At 41.0% G+C, this 20,678-nt stretch overlaps 1 protein-coding gene across 1 annotated transcript in view; it reads left to right on the top strand.

The window, feature by feature from the left end:
- Positions 1-20,492, top strand: part of LOC306933354 (cohesin subunit SA-3-like) — a gene marked incomplete at its 5' end in the record, with an annotated part of 27,682 nt that extends 7,190 nt beyond the window's left edge. The window contains 20 exons of the mRNA XM_079515546.1: positions 873-969; positions 1,111-1,214; positions 1,443-1,535; positions 1,755-1,847; positions 1,986-2,186; positions 2,316-2,383; positions 2,516-2,603; positions 2,756-2,839; positions 3,362-3,448; positions 3,929-4,097; positions 4,946-5,076; positions 6,624-6,725; positions 7,547-7,680; positions 8,337-8,370; positions 10,644-10,735; positions 11,768-11,898; positions 12,311-12,533; positions 19,664-19,744; positions 20,033-20,153; positions 20,371-20,492. Coding sequence (XP_079371672.1) covers positions 873-969; positions 1,111-1,214; positions 1,443-1,535; positions 1,755-1,847; positions 1,986-2,186; positions 2,316-2,383; positions 2,516-2,603; positions 2,756-2,839; positions 3,362-3,448; positions 3,929-4,097; positions 4,946-5,076; positions 6,624-6,725; positions 7,547-7,680; positions 8,337-8,370; positions 10,644-10,735; positions 11,768-11,898; positions 12,311-12,533; positions 19,664-19,744; positions 20,033-20,153; positions 20,371-20,430 — 2,193 coding nt within the window. The 3' untranslated portion in view covers positions 20,431-20,492. The remainder of the gene's footprint in view (positions 1-872; positions 970-1,110; positions 1,215-1,442; positions 1,536-1,754; positions 1,848-1,985; positions 2,187-2,315; positions 2,384-2,515; positions 2,604-2,755; positions 2,840-3,361; positions 3,449-3,928; positions 4,098-4,945; positions 5,077-6,623; positions 6,726-7,546; positions 7,681-8,336; positions 8,371-10,643; positions 10,736-11,767; positions 11,899-12,310; positions 12,534-19,663; positions 19,745-20,032; positions 20,154-20,370) is intronic.
- Between the last annotated feature and the right edge of the window lie 186 nt (positions 20,493-20,678).

The following is a 20,678-nucleotide window of genomic DNA, read 5'->3' as shown; positions in this document are numbered from 1 at the left end:
GACTCATGATGCTTAAAGTCGAAATCAGATTTAAAAACCCAGACAGTTTTTAAGTGCTCGATTCATAATTTAGATATTTGATATTCAATTAAGCTGCCCTGCCCCCATCCTATACAAACCTATTGTAACTTTAACCTCTATTTTAACCACGATAGATTCATTGAAAACAACCGTCCTTTTTTCTGGTGACTGATACTGCCCTCCTAATACGTGAGGTGACCGTGTTTTTTTCATTACCTTTTTCATTTATTTTTAATATTTGTTTGGGGCAAAAATGTAAAAAAGCCTCTGCTGAAGGATTTAGGTGAGGAAAAGGAAAGTGAGGCTCTGCACACTCAAATCTGTGCACAATCAATAGATTTATTGCAAGCTCATGGGAGTTGTAGTCCTATCAGTGAACTACAAGGCACCCAAAAGAGACACAAGTGTCCACTGAGACAGGAGAAAACATCACGGAAAACATTACAATTATTTACAAACGGAGAAGAAAAACACAATATTTTTTTTGGGAAATGAAAAAAATCGGAAAAAGTTATAAACAAAAACACAGACATCTCACGTATTATGAAGTATGAGTCACCAGAAAAAAGGATGGGTGTTTCATGAATCTAACATGAATGGTTGAAGTTACAATGGGTTTGTATAGTAAGGGGCAGCTAGCATAAATATCTAAATATTGAATCGAGCAACTTTAAAACTGTCTGGGGTAGACGTTGAGTAAGTCTATTTGAAAGTGAAATATCCATATAGTGCCCAGACAACGAACGGACATTTGGAGTTGGACCTTCATGAGACGTTAGTGTTTATACTGTATGTATAATGATTTGGTTTGGCGTTCAGGAGCTCATCTCTCCCTCTCCTTCCTCTTCCAGTTTCATGAGCATGGATCTTACCTAGTGGACAGTCTGTGGAACGCCCCTGAGCTCAGGGACTGGAACACCATGACCTCCCTGCTACTGCAGGAATCTGGTACTGATACATACACAAACATCCTCTCGGAGTGGACAAAAAAAGACCTATAAAGATCCATTCTATCCACCCCTCCCCTCTTCTCCCAATACTATAGCTTTAGATGTACAGTTATTCTGATTATCTGTCTGTGTGTGCCAGGTCTTCAGTATGAAGAGGAGGGTGCTCTGATAGAGCTCATGATATGTGCTATCAGACAGGCAGCTGAGGCTAAACCCCCTGCAGGGAGAGATGTGGGCAAGAAGGTGGACACACACACACACACACACACACACATTCTGTGTTTTCCTCACTGGCCTATACAATACTGTTCTGTTCTGTGTATCTGTTGCTCTACCTTGTACATCTGTTGTCATGTTACCATTGTGTCGCTCTGTGTGTGTGTGTGTGTGTGTGTGTGTGTGTGTGTGTGTGTGTGTGTGTGTGTGTGTGTGTGTGTGTGCGTGTGTGCGCGAGTGTGTGTTTGTTTTCAGGTCTTAAGCAAGAAGGATCAGCAAAGCCAAGCTCGAGACAGGATGCGTATCACCAACCATTTCATCCCTGTCCTGCCACAGCTGCTGGCCAAGGTACACAGGAGAGAGTGGAGGTATCTGGGTGGCATGGGGCTAGAGCACCCGCCCACCACAGCAGAGTTGATTCCTCCACGTTACCCCAGTAAACACAGCTGTCAGTGTTTGATGTCAGGGGATTCATATAGTACATTGCACACTTTCAGAGTGTAGGGGGGTGGTCTTTAACTAACTATGGGGGCTACACTAATCCTTTCCTTTACCTCTGTGCTCCAGTACTCTGCAGACGCTACGTATGTGAGCCGCCTCTTGGATGTCCCTCTCTACTTTGACCTGGAGACCTACAGCTCCAATGGACAACTAGACAAGGTTGGCACTTGGCAGACAGGAAGTCACCCAGTTTACCCAGAAGTTCCTTGGTGACGCAGTTTGGCTTAACTTGACCAGGCAGCTATATTCACAGTTCCTTTCTATCCCTTCTCTCGCTCTCTCTCTCTGTGTGAGCAGTACCTGGATCTGCTGCTGGAGCAGATGTGTGACATAGTGATGAAGCACACGGAGGCCAGTGTGCTGGAGGCGTGCGCCTGTCTGTTCATCTCCCTGTGCTCTGAGCAGTACACTTTCTATGCTCGCTCCAAAACAGCCATCAGCCGTCTGCTGGACAGCCTGACAGACCGCCTTAACCCCTTAGTCAGCAACGTGCTGGAGGTACGCACGCACGCACTATCCATGGCCCACCACCACCAGAGACTCACTGTCTTAGACCTCAACAAGGCTCAGTTGGATGCACATGGTCATGCATTTTGTGTGAACGGTGAAGGTGACTGTGTGTTTTAGGGGACTGCTGATGAAGATGACCTGTATGGTGCTGCCACAGCTTTGACCAAGATTGCTGCTCTCAGCAGGTAAATCAAAACAGTGAGTGCATGTGTGCATCCAAGTATATGTCACTCGGTGTGTGTTATAATTATCGGTGTGTGTGTGTGTGCGTGCGTGTGTGCGTGCGTGCGTTCGTGCGTGTGTGTGCAATGTTCCAGATCATTTAATATAACCGGGTTACAGCTCTTGGATCCCTGTCTTCAGCTGCTGAAGAAGGGTGTGAAGTCCGCAGACATGAACAAGCAGGTGTGTGTTCCTTCTCCACACAGCACAGTATTTGGCAAGTTGTTTGGCTTTGTACACACACACACACACACACACACACACACACACACACAGTTAAACAGCAGTGGTTAAGACAGATCCTGACTAAGTCTTTCTCCTCCATATGATTCCAGCTGATGGTTCCAGCTCTGCATACTGCTGCCTCCCACCTGTTCTGGACCAAGGGGCAAGTGTTGGACAGTTCCTCTCCTGCCGTGGTAACCACATACACACACACACTCATTCATTCTGCAAAGAGCAAAGGACAACCTTAAAATGACTTGATGCAGCAAACGTTTTTACACAATTATGTTGTACAAATCTTTGCTGCAGTTGCTGCTACTTTCACTGTTTTTGTTCACTGACTGGAGATTCAGTTCTTATTCTCTTGAGTTGTTGGGGGGCAATGTATGGAAGTAATGGTGTCCAATCTGCACACTGGAAAAGGGTGATGTCTCATGCTCACATTGAGAACTCAATTAAGATAAGTCCATTTTCCAAAAGAAAACACCATCAGGTGATTGCCCTTTACCTGCCCCAATTTACAGCTTGTATATAGTATCGCCCAATTTCAATTTATTGTATCTTTCTATTTAAAATGTCTCCCAAATGTAGTTGTTGTGCCAATTTAAATGTAAATGTGTGAATGTTTTGGATGTCCAAAATAGGGACACCAGGTTGACAGTGGTTAAGCTGTGTTAATCAGTCACAACAACCGACCAACTCCTTCTCTCTTCCAGATGGAGCAAGTGAACAAGGCGGTGAAGTCTTTCTACAAAGTGTCTGAGAAATGTCTGTTCTCCAACCAGGCGGAGATCAGAGACAAGGTCAGATCTTCACTATAGAATCAAATCTGATTTACTTTTGGCCACTTCAAATGTTAGCCCAAATTAGGGGGCTTGCCAGTATATCACCAGATGACCTCATAAATGCATCGTCCCTGGTTCATTTCCACGTGTGTGTGTGTGTCCTTCTGCGTCTCTGTCCCATTTCCTGTCACTGTCTCTTTTCCATTCTAAGTAAAAACTGCAACAACAAAGAAAGACAGTAGTAGGCTGTAAGAGTCTGACTGATGTGTATGCCTACTCTGGGTGTGTGTGTGTGTGTGTGTGTGTGTGTGTGTGTGTGTGTGTGTGTGTGTGTGTGTGTGTGTGTGTGTGTGTGTGTGTGTGTGTGTGTGTGTGTGTGTGTGTGTGTGTGTGTGTGTGTGTGTGTGTGTGTGTGTGTGTGTGTGTGTGTGTGTGTGTGTGTGTGTGTGTGTGTGTGTGTGTGCGCGCGCGTGTGCGTGTGTGCACTGTCCTCTCCAGGCCTTTGAACTGCTGTGTGACCTATTGCTGCTGTACAGCAAGTATATGGTTGGGACCCAGTCAGACCTCAAGATGATAAGCTGTTCTTTCCCTCAAACCCTCCAAACTGAGATGTCTGGCTTCCTCGTCGACTTCATCTTCACCAATCCCGAAGACGACGAGTTTGCTGGTGCGCCCACGCGTAATAGAGCACAGAATGTGACTCGCTCAATCAATCAATCAATCCGTTTACTGCTTTGTTCTTTTTTCTCTTATTTTGTTTATCTTTTGTTTCCAGATTGAACACATCATTTACTTTTAACTTGATAGTCTAAGCCAGTGGTTCTCAACCTGTGGGTCTGAGAGTACATATGTACAATTTAAGGCCATTAGTGCATGTATCAAAAGTAATCAACCAAACTAAACTGTAAATACTGGTGAAACATTGTCCAAATTGTCAAATGATAAAAGAAAGAGCTAGGCAAATTTGTGAAAGTAGATCTGCTTATTTTCACAATATTTTTCTGTGGAATCAAGTCAAACTAAATGTAGTGCCTCAACTTCTACATTTCCAAGTCAGGGTTGGGGGTCCCAGTTCAAATGTGATTATTTTGGGGGGTCCTGGCCTGAAAAGGTTGAGAATATATCTATGTACTGTACGTATATATGTAAAGTATAGGTGGTTCATTAGCTCTCTACTTCATTATTTTTCTGGACACTTATATTACATATCGAACAAGTGAATCGGAAAGGCCCCAAAGGATGGAGTACATCCTATTCTTGCTTGACACGGAAGCACAGCATAGCTATGAATGAAAATGTCCATTATCTATATTATTTAATTATCCAATGCTTATCATTTCCTCACACCTCTTATCTGTTGCTTTGACCATCTCTCTCACTCTCCTCCATATTTTCCTCCTTCAGGTGACTATCCGTACAACTGCAGTATGGTTCACCGCTAATATTGACCAGTGTTGACTCATACAATTTTGAAAAAATGTCTACAGTTTGAGACAGTCTGTCTTCCCTACCCAGAGGAGTCGGAGGAATTGAAGCTAGCCGCTGTCCAACGGAAACGCAACCAGCTGGCTGGCTACTGCAAACTGATCATCTTCGGAGTGCTGGACCTCAAGGCTGCCACAGATGTCTTCAAGTATTATGACAAGGTGGAGAAAATGCAAAAAAAATCAACTGATATGATATGATCTATGATCTTCCATATCTCTGCTGTCCGGAGGAAACCTCATAACTCCAAAATGTTCATTTTTCAGGAAATGAAAAAAATACGTTCTTAAGGAAATGAATAAAACCGTATATTTTTAAAACGATGCAATACTGCCTCATCAAAGTTGGTGTTGTGACTTTAGATATTGTCAATGACTTGCATGAGGAGGAGAGAGGTGGTGGAGTTAGCTGTTTTAGCAGACAGTTTGAGGGTCCAATGGAGTTAAGAGGTTTTGTCCAATTCGTTTTTTACTACTTTCCATTGGTTCAATATTTTCAAAACAAGGGTGTTCAATATCACTGATTTATGGAATAAAACCTCAAAATGGAGTTATGAGGTTTCCTCCAGACAGCAACGATATGCAATGTAATTGACCTTTTAAATTGGATACCAGCTTTCTCAATACTAGTCTAGAATGCTGTGGGAAATAAACAGATGGGTTCAAAGCAAAGTATTAACACAAGGGGTTAACGGGGGGAGCAGTGAGAGAATGAATTTAGGAATGAAGGAAGCTGTGATTTAGAGGAGGGGAGTGAGAAGTTGGAACTAGTGAGGGTGCAACAGATGAGTCCGAAGAACAGTGGGTGAAATAGAAGTTGACAGGACCAATGTGGTTTCATCCGGCAAAGACAAACAGGACAACATCAGGCGCACCCGTGACCTCGGCCTCCATATTATGGAATACACAAATAAGCATTTTGATGCTGCATTATTCCGTTTTGATGCTGTTTCTGTACAGAGTCAGTGCTAGAGAGATTGGGGTTTAATGGTCAATTTATTTAATGTATAAAGGCACTGTACTCCGACCCAAACTCTAGAATAAGCGGCTCTTATCATACATCATCTCATTCCGGCCAATCACAATTCGCGTTCTCACTTTGGCTTCAATGTTTGTGTTTACATAATGTTTGTGTTTACACAAACTCAAAAATGGTCATTCATTTTTAATGGCATTTAATGTTTGTGTTAGGACAATCTTTGTGTTTACACACACCCTAAAAAGCTGGACATAGGAGGGGCTAGCGCACCTCAAAAATCAATGGCCACCTGACAGTTTTCTCAATAGCATAATATCAGACTTTTTGCAGATATTATCACCTACCTCCAGAATCCAAACACTACCCAAATGAATGGAGATCATGGAAGAATATGGATCGATGTATGGTTATAAACTAAATCATCAAATCACTTAATTATGAACCAAATAAAGAAATTAGTAATAGGTATAACTTAAATTGGACAGCTAAATCAATAACATATTTGGGACTTTGGGAGTAGGCTACTAATCATATAGCAGTGTGCCTGGTAAAAGAAAGCCAGGATTATGTCTACTTTACTAATTGTGAGCTTGTCGGCATTTAGTTGATTGCGTCCTTCCAGGAATGTAGAAATGTAGAAAGCCCTACATGGCCCAGATGACAGAGGATGGTGTCTGGGAAATTAATAATGATGACAAACTTCCTTTCCTCCTTTCCTTCTCTACTGTAGTTCTATAATAACTTTGGTGACATCATCAAGCTGTTTCTGAACAAGAGCAAGCTCATCGATCCAGTCGAGAGTGCCAAGACCGTGTGTCTCTGCCTGCAGCAGGTGTGTGTGTGTGTGTGTGTGTGTGTGTGTGTGTGTGTGTGTGTGTGTGTCACTGTGTACTATTGATCTGTGTAACTGGTTTGAATAGTAAATAGTATTTCACCAATGAACACATACTGCAAATAACGCTTGTAAGAGATTAGTGTTTTTTGTCATTATTATGTATGGAATACCAAAAGAAATGTAACTGATGCATTGCATTTGCATTGTCAGCTTGTAGACAATGCAAGTATTATATTGCCAAGTATGAGGTTCCCACATGGAACATTGTGTATTGACAACGCAACCTTAGACAATACAGGACCACTGCTTTTGAGTATAAAGTAGGTGGGGTTTCACTGTCCAAACGATTAAAAAAAATCACACTTGTGTGAAGTGAGGGGCACTCTTATTATCATACATCATCATACATCACATTCCGTGCTCAGCCAATCAAATCATCACATTCCATGGTACAAACACACACTAAGCTGTGCATAGGAGGGCTGTAAAATAATAGCGCACATCCTCTTCTTCTTGGTGCTAAGCCAAACTGCAAAAACAGAACCATGAGAAACAACGCGGGAGCTCGCAACTCACTTTTGAAACGGGTAATTACGTCTTTATATACAAAAATCACACCTGTGTGAAGTGAGGGGCGATCTTATCATCGTACATCATCATACATCATCTCATTCCGGCCAATCAGAATTTACACATGAACACTCAAAATTGTCCATTCATTATCAATGGGATTTAATGTTTGTGTAGGACAAAGTTTGTGCACATACATAAAGTTTGTGTGTGTGTGCGTGCGTGCGTGCGTGCATGCGTGTTTTCAGCTATTCACAGAGCTGCGCCCTACTGAGAACACTGGGAGGGAGTTTGAAGAGATCACAGCATTGGCCAGGAAGCACGCCATGAGCTTGGGTGTCAACCTGCAACGCATCCAAGAGCCACTGCAGGCCCTGCACAAGTTAGTCCCTCCGCCTCCTTCTCGTTTTGCATTTAGCTGATGATGTTCACCACAGAGACTTAACCACATAAATAAACCCTTGCACCCTTATAGAGGATATGTGCATGCATAAAGTGAGTGGCAAATCGAGTGGAAAATGGAGTTTGTGGAGAGTGGAGTTTAACGTCACTTAACGCAATCATATAGGACTTTTCTGTTTGGATGTATGGGCTGCCGAGGCACTCGGTAGGCGTTCCCGCATAACTTCCGGGTATGATCATGATGTCACACGCATGCCTTGTATTCTGGGGAAAACATTAAGCGAAAGTAGCAGATCGACAAGCTCACAAGGCGCATCGACGTGACACATTGTGACTATGTAGATCGGTAGAACATGGTATAGAAGAATCAACTTTATTGTCACATCACAGGTTTACAGGTGTTAAGAAGTGGGTGTAATTTGTTTTTGCGCAAACTCCAATCATTAATGTTTTTTCAGAATGGGAGAACGAAGAAAAACATAGGGGACAGGAAGACTATGAGCAAGGATGTGGTTGTCCTCTTGCCCCTAGCCATAAGGGCCGTTTGCGGGCTCTTTTGCCCCTAGCCATAAGGGCCGTTTGCGGGCTCTTTTGCCCCTAGCCATAAGGGCCCTTTGCGGGCTCTTTTGCCCCTAGCCATAAGGGCCGTAACAAAGGAGAAAAACAAACCGTAAAGAAACATGTCAGAGAACACATAAATCTAAGATACAGTATCTACATACTGTGTACAGTCTTTAACTGTTTTATATAGCGCTTTTATCAAAAGCGCTTTACATAGATTGTGCATTACATTCACCTACATATTCACACACATTCATACACCGATGGCCGAGGAAACCATGCAAGGCTCCAACCTGCTCATCGGGTGCAATTAGGGGTTCAGAGTCTTGCCCAAGAACACTTCGACACTAACTATAAGGTTTAAAGGCCCAGGCATACTACGAGTCAACTACGATTGACATGTTGAGAGGCCTCTATAGAGCGCTCTTTTAAAACAGTTCTACTGCCGCTAATTGTTTGATCCAGTGTTGCGCCGCTGCATAATACGACATTCCCGCTATTTGTTTTATGTGTCTAAATCGCCGAATTTTAATAATAAAAAAGAAAGTCAGTCGTTCCGCGGAGCAGGGGGAGAGAGCTTCATGTTATGATGACGAAACCGGAAATCGATACTTATGCTGGGCTGCTAGGGCTTCTGGGAAATTGAGTCCAATGCAAGTGGACGGTGGTTTTGTCTGACTACAACAGCCTCCCAGCCCCCTCCATTCTGCTTGGCAAGATGGCGGGTGGTGCGATCGTTCAAAAACAAACTGAGGAACGGATCTGGACCGGATTTTCACGGATCAAACGCCCAAATACTTCAGCGTATGATCTAAAGGTAATAAAACAATCCAGGCAGCGTAGGATATTTGATTAAAAGGCGGGTTCCGCGGGGTATGGCGTCAAACTGTTAAAAGTGCTTTATCTTAGTCCATTTGCCAGAATGTGAACACAGGCATGTTGAGTACACCAAAGTTTTATGTTAGAAATGTTGAGTATGGGTCCCCGGCATGTAGAAACTGCCGGATGCTAACTTGCATATGTTGAGCAATTTTCATAATTGGCATAATATGTGACCATACCATTAACAACCTATAGAAGGCAAAACAAAACAAAAAAATCTAAATTTCATCATGCTTTAAGTAGCATGTGACATGTCAAAATAGGGGGTTTTCATTATGCTGAATCCATTCCAAGCATTAGTTTTGCACAAAAAACAGTCCTTGGGCTAAAAACGGCCATAGCCGTCATCACTGTTTTTAGCCCAATGAGTGTTTTCTTTTTTTTGCAAAACTAATGCAAGTTAGCATCCGGCAGTTTCTAAATGCTGGGGACCCATACTCAACATTTCTAACATAAAACCTTGGTGAACATGTCCGGGTTCACAATGGGGCTCTATGGCCTGGCAAGTAGACTAAAAGGAAAACGGTGCTGTTGCAGGTAGCACATAGGTCAGTAAGTTAGGTCATTGGCTACATGATCTGGAGGTTGTGGGTTCAAACCCCACTCAAGTCTTTACTTTCAAGACCGATTTCTAGAAGAACAACTTAAAAACTAAAAAAGCAGCATGAATTGACTGGTACCAATGGCGCAGTGGGCTAGTCAAACAGGACACCACAGAATACCTTGACGGTTCAAACAATGTGTTGGGTTTGTAAATAAACCATTGATGTGTGAGCGTTAGTAGTGTGATTATTTGATTTGCCAAAATCTGCCATTGACCCCCATTATAAAGAATGAACAAGTTTGATGTGTTCATTCTTGAAATGGCCTGCACCTTTGATTCTAGCTTAGAGGAAGCCTTTATGACCAAAGTCATTAAGTACCAGCCGCTCCTCCAGACCATCATTGAACTAGGCTATAGGTGCAATCTACTTGTGTTTATCTTCGGCAGCCTAGGACACGTACACAGTTTGGTTGTAAGAGGCTTCCAACAACTTGGGATGCCAAAAAAAGCAGCCAAACGGCTCGCCAAATTCTGTGCAATCTCTTCCACTATCGGTAGCCGCCAAATATGGCGAAGACGCTGTTACTTGTACCCCTGAAGGGTGTGTGGGTATTTGTCCGGGATTTGCTGATTGCACACACTGTACAGCACCTTGTAAATATTTGTGTCCTTGTATTGTATCTCTTATGTGGACATAAATAAATGATTAAAATGTGTGTGTGTGTGTGTGTGTGTGTGTGTGTGTGTGTGTGTGTGTGTGTGTGTGTGTGTGTGTGTGTGTGTGTGTGTGTGTGTGTGTGTGTGTGTGTGTGTGTGTGTGTGTGTGTGTGTGTGTGTGTGTGTGTGTGTGTGTGTGTGTGTGTGTGTGTGTGTGTGTGTGTGTGTGTGTGTGTGCGCGCGTGCGCGTGCGTGCGCGCTTCAGACAGGGTATACACTTTGCGTTCCATGACATACAGGTGGAAGGGGGGACCCAGCCCACAATTCTGCTGTTTCTGGAGATCCTCAGTGAATTCAGCTCTAAAGTTCTCCGCCAGAACCGAACCCATATGTGAGGAGACACACACACAACATGTACAATTTACAATTTAGGCATTTAGCAGACGCTCTTAATCCAGAGCGACTTACATTAGGCAGGAACAAAGTATGGGAATACATCACATATATAAAATGCATTTATCAAGAAACATGCGTAAGCTAAGAACGTAACTAGAACATATCTATATAATGACACTATACGTACATATTAACTATACATATATACTATACTATGCTATACATATGTAGGCTACTATGATGTGCTATGACTATATACAATGCAATTATTGTGCTGTCTACATGACATGCTATAAGTCTATTTCAAATGCTATCTAAGTCTAAAAAGTGCTATCTAAGGGGGTAGGATAAGTGCTATGGGCCATGATGGAGTCTGAAAAGGTGGGTCTTCAGACTACGGCGGAAGATTGGGAGTGATGCCGCAGTTCTGACTGCAACGGGGAGTGCATTCCACAGTTTTGGGGCCAGAAGGGAGAAGAGTTTGGGACGCGTGGAGCGTTGGCCCGGCGTTTTTAGTGAGGGTACTAAAAACGCCGGGCCAACGCTCCACGCGTCCCAAACTGTACGCTCCTTTACCTGCTGCTGTCCTTATTGACAAACCCAGAAGTCACTGAATTAGAAGTCTGTGCTGTCCCGAGCATGAATAGTTTTGAAAAAGGGCATACACAAGTTGATATCATCGTTGAGGCACTACAAGTCCACTGTGTACTGTATATTGACAGGATTACAAATAAAGCACCACTCTGTAAAATGCACAATAAATAATAAACGTCCGGTCTGGGCCATGGCTCAGTGGTCCAGGCACCTTGGCTGGTAACCCAGTCTGGCAGTGTGCTGCGGGTTCGACTCCCGATCCCGCCAGCCTTTACTGCATGTCTTCCCCCCATCTCCTGTCAGCCTACTGTCTGTCCCTCCATAAAAAATATAAAAATAAAGGCGAAAGCCACAAAAAAAATAATCGTCGTTCCATTCTTTGCAAAGTGCTATGGTAACTACTTATAGTTATTTTTTCACTTCATTTTAACAGAATTGCCATCCTTAACGCCGGGTGCTCCAAGGCTGCCCTATCCTGGCCATCTGTCAGAATGTACCATCGTTCCTTGAACACCTGTAAATCCAGCCCTATGCAGCCAAAACTCAGGAGGCCCACCAGCCCAGGTGAGAACGAGACACATCATTTGTCATAATAATGTTTTTATGGGATCATGTACATTACCTGTAATAATATAATTACAGGAGTCATTGTATTGGCATTTTATCCCCAAGAACCCAGTGCTCCAGGGTGCATGTGTTTGGTCTGACGTACTAACAGTCCGACAGGTATTAGTCTGACACCCTACCCAAAACCCAAACCCTAAAACTAACCTCACAGGAAGCCACGGGTTGTTTTTAACTTTCCACGGGTTCGTTTTAACCTGCCGCGCATGTCGGGAGCAACGTGTGAGTTTTTACACAGGGACGGGCTAGTTGTAACCGGCCACGCGTGTCGGGAGCACCAGTGTTGTTGGACTAATGCCTGTCAGACTGTTAGTATGTCTAACCAACGTACTGTATGCACCCCGTGCTCCAGGGCCAGCCCTTGGGTCAGAGAGCAGTATCTCATTCCCGAGCATGGTGAAATCGACTTTGCTCAATGGGTCAGAGGTTGGCGCTCCCAGTAGCCCATTGCCGAGCAACCTTGGATGTCCAGCCTTCAGCTCCACCGTGCTCCGCGCGGAGCCAACAAAGCTCTTAAGCTTGGATGAAGACGGACACATCTCTGAAACGGGCTCTGAAGAAGACTTCTCTGAGGGGTATGTTTTGTTTTTTAACAGTGTAACAGCAGTGTGTTTTTTTTTGTAGAAACCCCATTCAAACTTTAAAATGAGACACATGCTGGAACTTTTTACTTTGAAATGTTTTGTAGTTTCTGAGTTATTTAACTTAAACACCCAATGCATTCTCAATGGCAATAGCACAAACTTTGGCATGCTACTAGTCCTACATACTTACACCTAGAATCCCCATTCAAGCCTACTTAGGTTCATCTTACGGTGGACATGTTTGCCTGAAAAGGAATCTTTGAAATGTTTCATAGTTTTAGAAATATAGTGCTTTCAAATTTGAGAATTTTACAATGGGGCTCAATGGCAGATATTGGCACGTCAAAAAAGCACTTTCACCTAGAAACTCCATTCACACTTTTTATAATTCAGTTTACTGTGGAGACACATGCTGGAACTTTTTATTTTGAAATGTTTTGTAGTTTCTGAGTTATTTAACTTTAACGCCCAATGCATTCTCAATGGCAATAGCACAAACTTTGGCATGCTACTAGTCCTACATACTTACACCTAGAAACCCCATTCAAGCCTACTTAGGTTCATCTTACGGTGGACATGTTTGCCTGAAAAGGAATCTTTGAAATGTTTCATAGTTTTAGAAATATAGTGCTTTCAAATTTGAGAATTTTACAATGGGGCTCAATGGCAGATAATTGGCACGTCAAAAAAGCACTTTCACCTAGAAACTCCATTCACACTTTTTATAATTCAGTTTACTGTGGAGACACATGCTGGAACTTTTTACTTTGAAATGTTTTGTAGTTTCTGAGTTATTTAACTTTAACGCCCAATGCATTCTCAATGGCAATAGCACAAACTTTGGCATGCTACTAGTCCTACATACTTACACCTAGAAACCCCATTCAAGCCTACTTAGGTTCATCTTACGGTGGACATGTTTGCCTGAAAAGGAATCTTTGAAATGTTTCATAGTTTTAGAAATATAGTGCTTTCAAATTTGAGAATTTTACAATGGGGCTCAATGGCAGATATTGGCACGTCAAAAAAGCACTTTCACCTAGAAACTCCATTCACACTTTTTATAATTCAGTTTACTGTGGAGACACATGCTGGAACTTTTTACTTTGAAATGTTTTGTAGTTTCTGAGTTATTTAACTTTAACGCCCAATGCATTCTCAATGGCAATAGCACAAACTTTGGCATCCTACTAGTCCTACATACTTACACCTAGAAACCCCATTCAAGCCTACTTAGGTTCATCTTACGGTGGACATGTTTGCCTGAAAAGGAATCTTTGAAATGTTTCATAGTTTTAGAAATATAGTGCTTTCAAATTTGAGAATTTTACAATGGGGCTCAATGGCAGATATTGGCACGTCAAAAAAGCACTTTCACCTAGAAACTCCATTCACACTTTTTATAATTCAGTTTACTGTGGAGACACATGCTGGAACTTTTTACTTTGAAATGTTTTGTAGTTTCTGAGTTATTTAACTTTAACGCCCAATGCATTCTCAATGGCAATAGCACAAACTTTGGCATCCTACTAGTCCTACATACTTACACCTAGAAACCCCATTCAAGCCTACTTAGGTTCATCTTACGGTGGACATGTTTGCCTAAAAAGGAATCTTTGAAATGTTTCATAGTTTTAGAAATATAGTGCTTTCAAATTTGAGAATTTTACAATGGGGCTCAATGGCAGATATTGGCACGGCAAAAAAGCACTTACAACTAGAAACTCCATTCACACTTTTTATAATTCAACTTACTGTGGAGACACATGCTGGAACTTTTTACTTTGAAATGTTTTGTAGTTTCTGAGTTATTTAACTTTAACGCCCAATGCATTCTCAATGGCAATAGCACAAACGTTGGCATGCTACTAGTCCTACATACTTACACCTAGAAACCCCATTCAAGCCTACTTAGGTTCATCTTACGGTGGACATGTTTGCCTGAAAATGAATCTTTGAAATGTGTCATAGTTTTAGAAATATAGTGCTTTCAAATTTGAGAATTTTACAATGGGGCTCAATGGCAGATATTGGCACGGCAAAAAAGCACTTTCACCTAGAAACTCCATTCACACTTTTTATAATTCAGTTTACTGTGGAGACACATGCTGGAACTTTTTACTTTGAAATGTTTTGTAGTTTCTGAGTTATTTAACTTTAACGCCCAATGCATTCTCAATGGCAATAGCACAAACTTTGGCATCCTACTAGTCCTACATACTTACACCTAGAAACCCCATTCAAGCCTACTTAGGTTCATCTTACGGTGGACATGTTTGCCTGAAAAGGAATCTTTGAAATGTTTCATAGTTTTAGAAATATAGTGCTTTCAAATTTGAGAATTTTACAATGGGGCTCAATGGCAGATATTGGCACGTCAAAAAAGCACTTTCACCTAGAAACTCCATTCACACTTTTTATAATTCAACTTACTGTGGAGACACATGCTGGAACTTTTTACTTTGAAATGTTTTGTAGTTTCTGAGTTATTTAACTTTAACGCCCAATGCATTCTCAATGGCAATAGCACAAACTTTGGCATGCTACTAGTCCTACATACGTACAACTAGAAACCCCATTCAAGCCTACTTAGGTTCATCTTACGGTGGACATGTTTGCCTGAAAAGGAATCTTTGAAATGTTTCATAGTTTTAGAAATATAGTGCTTTCAAATTTGAGAATTTTACAATGGGGCTCAATGGCAGATATTGGCACGTCAAAAAAGCACTTTCACCTAGAAACTCCATTCACACTTTTTATAATTCAGTTTACTGTGGAGACACATGCTGGAACTTTTTACTTTGAAATGTTTTGTAGTTTCTGAGTTATTTAACTTTAACGCCCAATGCATTCTCAATGGCAATAGCACAAACTTTGGCATCCTACTAGTCCTACATACTTACACCTAGAAACCCCATTCAAGCCTACTTAGGTTCATCTTACGGTGGACATGTTTGCCTGAAAAGGAATCTTTGAAATGTTTCATAGTTTTAGAAATATAGTGCTTTCAAATTTGAGAATTTTACAATGGGGCTCAATGGCAGATATTGGCACGTCAAAAAAGCACTTTCACCTAGAAACTCCATTCACACTTTTTATAATTCAGTTTACTGTGGAGACACATGCTGGAACTTTTTACTTTGAAATGTTTTGTAGTTTCTGAGTTATTTAACTTTAACGCCCAATGCATTCTCAATGGCAATAGCACAAACTTTGGCATCCTACTAGTCCTACATACTTACACCTAGAAACCCCATTCAAGCCTACTTAGGTTCATCTTACGGTGGACATGTTTGCCTAAAAAGGAATCTTTGAAATGTTTCATAGTTTTAGAAATATAGTGCTTTCAAATTTGAGAATTTTACAATGGGGCTCAATGGCAGATATTGGCACGGCAAAAAAGCACTTACACCTAGAAACTCCATTCACACTTTTTATAATTCAACTTACTGTGGAGACACATGCTGGAACTTTTTACTTTGAAATGTTTTGTAGTTTCTGAGTTATTTAACTTTAACGCCCAATGCATTCTCAATGGCAATAGCACAAACGTTGGCATGCTACTAGTCCTACATACTTACACCTAGAAACCCCATTCAAGCCTACTTAGGTTCATCTTACGGTGGACATGTTTGCCTGAAAATGAATCTTTGAAATGTGTCATAGTTTTAGAAATATAGTGCTTTCAAATTTGAGAATTTTACAATGGGGCTCAATGGCAGATATTGGCACGGCAAAAAAGCACTTTCACCTAGAAACTCCATTCACACTTTTTATAATTCAACTTACTGTGGAGACACATGCTGGAACTTTTTACTTTGAAATGTTTTGTAGTTTCTGAGTTATTTAACTTTAACGCCCAATGCATTCTCAATGGCAATAGCACAAACGTTGGCATGCTACTAGTCCTACATACTTACACCTAGAAACCCCATTCAAGCCTACTTAGGTTCATCTTACGGTGGACATGTTTGCCTGAAAAGGAATCTTTGAAATGTTTCATAGTTTTAGAAATATAGTGCTTTCAAATTTGAGAATTTTACAATGGGGCTCAATGGCAGATATTGGCACGTCAAAAAAGCACTTTCACCTAGAAACTCCATTCACACTTTTTATAATTCAGTTTACTGTGAAGACACATGCTGGAACTTTTTACTTTGAAATGTTTTGTAGTTTCTGAGTTATTTAACTTTTAACGCCCAATGCATTCTCAATGGCAATAGCACAAACTTTGGCATGCTACTAGTCCTACATACTTACACCTAGAAACCCCATTCAAGCCTACTTAGGTTCATCTTACGGTGGACATGTTTGCCTGAAAAGGAATCTTTGAAATGTTTCATAGTTTTAGAAATATAGTGCTTTCAAATTTGAGAATTTTACAATGGGGCTCAATGGCAGATATTGGCACGTCAAAAAAGCACTTTCACCTAGAAACTCCAGTCACACTTTTTATAATTCAACTTACTGTGGAGACACATGCTGGAACTTTTTACTTTGAAATGTTTTGTAGTTTCTGAGTTATTTAACTTTAACGCCCAATGCATTCTCAATGGCAATAGCACAAACGTTGGCATGCTACTAGTCCTACATACGTACAACTAGAAACCCCATTCAAGCCTACTTAGGTTCATCTTACGGTGGACATGTTTGCCTGAAAAGGAATCTTTGAAATGTTTCATAGTTTTAGAAATATAGTGCTTTCAAATTTGAGAATTTTACAATGGGGCTCAATGGCAGATATTGGCACGTCAAAAAAGCACTTTCACCTAGAAACTCCATTCACACTTTTTATAATTCAGTTTACTGTGGAGACACATGCTGGAACTTTTTACTTTGAAATGTTTTGTAGTTTCTGAGTTATTTAACTTTTAACGCCCAATGCATTCTCAATGGCAATAGCACAAACTTTGGCATGCTACTAGTCCTACATACTTACACCTAGAAACCCCATTCAAGCCTACTTAGGTTCATCTTACGGTGGACATGTTTGCCTGAAAAGGAATCTTTGAAATGTTTCATAGTTTTAGAAATATAGTGCTTTCAAATTTGAGAATTTTACAATGGGGCTCAATGGCAGATATTGGCACGTCAAAAAAGCACTTTCACCTAGAAACTCCATTCACACTTTTTATAATTCAACTTACTGTGGAGACACATGCTGGAACTTTTTACTTTGAAATGTTTTGTAGTTTCTGAGTTATTTAACTTTAACGCCCAATGCATTCTCAATGGCAATAGCACAAACTTTGGCATGCTACTAGTCCTACATACGTACAACTAGAAACCCCATTCAAGCCTACTTAGGTTCATCTTACGGTGGACATGTTTGCCTGAAAAGGAATCTTTGAAATGTTTCATAGTTTTAGAAATATAGTGCTTTCAAATTTGAGAATTTTACAATGGGGCTCAATGGCAGATATTGGCACGTCAAAAAAGCACTTTCACCTAGAAACTCCATTCACACTTTTTATAATTCAGTTTACTGTGGAGACACATGCTGGAACTTTTTACTTTGAAATGTTTTGTAGTTTCTGAGTTATTTAACTTTTAACGCCCAATGCATTCTCAATGGCAATAGCACAAACTTTGGCATGCTACTAGTCCTACATACTTACACCTAGAAACCCCATTCAAGCCTACTTAGGTTCATCTTACGGTGGACATGTTTGCCTGAAAAGGAATCTTTGAAATGTTTCATAGTTTTAGAAATATAGTGCTTTCAAATTTGAGAATTTTACAATGGGGCTCAATGGCAGATATTGGCACGTCAAAAAAGCACTTTCACCTAGAAACTCCATTCACACTTTTTATAATTCAACTTACTGTGGAGACACATGCTGGAACTTTTTACTTTGAAATGTTTTGTAGTTTCTGAGTTATTTAACTTTAACGCCCAATGCATTCTCAATGGCAATAGCACAAACTTTGGCATGCTACTAGTCCTACATACGTACAACTAGAAACCCCATTCAAGCCTACTTAGGTTCATCTTACGGTGGACATGTTTGCCTGAAAAGGAATCTTTGAAATGTTTCATAGTTTTAGAAATATAGTGCTTTCAAATTTGAGAATTTTACAATGGGGCTCAATGGCAGATATTGGCACGTCAAAAAAGCACTTTCACCTAGAAACTCCATTCACACTTTTTATAATTCAGTTTACTGTGGAGACACATGCTGGAACTTTTTACTTTGAAATGTTTTGTAGTTTCTGAGTTATTTAACTTTAACGCCCAATGCATTCTCAATGGCAATAGCACAAACTTTGGCATCCTACTAGTCCTACATACTTACACCTAGAAACCCCATTCAAGCCTACTTAGGTTCATCTTACGGTGGACATGTTGGCCTGAAAAGGAATCTTTGAAATGTTTCATAGTTTTAGAAATATAGTGCTTTCAAATTTGAGACATTTATAATGGGGCTCAATGGCAGCTCTATGGCACGTCAAAAAGTCATTCACCTAGAAACTCCGTTCACACTTTTTATAATTCAGCTTACTGTGGAGACACATGCTGGAACTTTTTACTTTGAAATGTTTTGTAGTTTCTGAGTTATTTAACTTTAACGCCCAATGCATTCTCAATGGCAATAGCACAAACTTTGGCATGCTACTAGTCCTACATACTTACACCTAGAAACCCCATTCAAGCCTACTTAGGTTCATCTTACGGTGGACATGTTTGCCTGAAAAGGAATCTTTGAAATGTTTCATAGTTTTAGAAATATAGTGCTTTCAAATTTGAGAATTTTACAATGGGGCTCAATGGCAGATATTGGCATGTCAAAAAAGCACTTTCACCTAGAAACTCCATTCACACTTGCATTCTCAATGGCAATAGCACAAAATCTTGGCGCCATACATGGGCATTGGTGCCAATTCTGTCCTCAAATTGAAATTCAATCACAACGGCCTCTCCCTTTATTTTGCCAACCTCAATTTCGGCACAGAATGGCAGACCTCGCGTTCAATCACAACGGCCTCCCTTTCTTTTGTCGTCCTCAATTTTGCACCACAGAATGGCAGACCTCCCTCACTAACAACGGCCTCTCCCTTTGCCGTCACTATTAAATGATTTGTTATTAGATACAATAATGTGTATTCATGTTGTTTTTTAGGTCCTTGATGCACAATGTGAATACCCAGAGCCTACAACATGACTCTGACCTCAGCAATCTGGACTCCCACATGCTCACAATGTAAGAGGGGGCATTAGCCACTTGGTTTATCTTTCTTGGAAATGTCTTGAATGAAATCAGTTACTACCACTAAAATGTTTCACGCCTGTGTTATAAATGATCTGTTATCAGTTTTCAATTATTGTCATTCCAACATTTTTAATATTATTTCCAAATATAATATGTCATTTTGGACAATAATTCTTCATATTGAGATAACTGAATAAATCAACCTGGAAATGGACTCTGTATCGCCGCACTCGGGTGGTCAGCAAGCGATCGATGCCAGATTTGTGTTTTCTTTTCCAGCCTGTCTCTGATTGACGAAGATGAAGAGGAACCTACAATTGAGGACTTTGACGATTCGGAAGAAGGGCAAGCTACAATTGAGGACATCAATTCAACAATCAACTCTGGCTGTGGACATACGGTAATGCATGGCTGTGTAAATATATACTTGTGTATATGCTGCATATTTCTCCTAATAATTAGGCTGGGTAGATGCAGAGGACAAATTTCACATATATCTGCAAATGTACAGTGACAAAAAATAACCCGAAGGAGTCGGGGATTAACCAGCTCAAAGGTCTTCGGGTTGAATGTCCGCCCCTGCTTTATACAACTAATACTTCCTCTTTGGTCTGCAGCAATCCACTTCCACTTATCAACCCTCCACCAGGTCCAGCTTCCTTGAGGACCTGTTCTAGTGATTGTCCTGAAGAACCTGGGACGTCCCGCAGTGAGGGCCCTGGAGTCCCAGGAGCCCCTGGGAGACTTCAAGAAAATGTTCACAATGTTGATATCAGTTATATATCTAATCTCTACTATCGTTTGTTGAAAGAAATACATTTGAGAGTGCATTGGGGATATCTTGCATGTTAGTGACTCAGTGTTAATTTGTTTGACTCCTCTCGCTAAATAAGTTATTGTATGCGGTTATATTTACAGTATCATA

Source organism: Electrona antarctica (assembly GCF_951216825.1).
Source record: "Electrona antarctica genome assembly, chromosome: 2".
Classification (NCBI taxonomy): Eukaryota; Metazoa; Chordata; class Actinopteri; order Myctophiformes; family Myctophidae; genus Electrona; species Electrona antarctica.
Note: the sequence above shows the minus strand (reverse complement) of the source record. Positions and strands in the feature narration are given on the sequence as shown.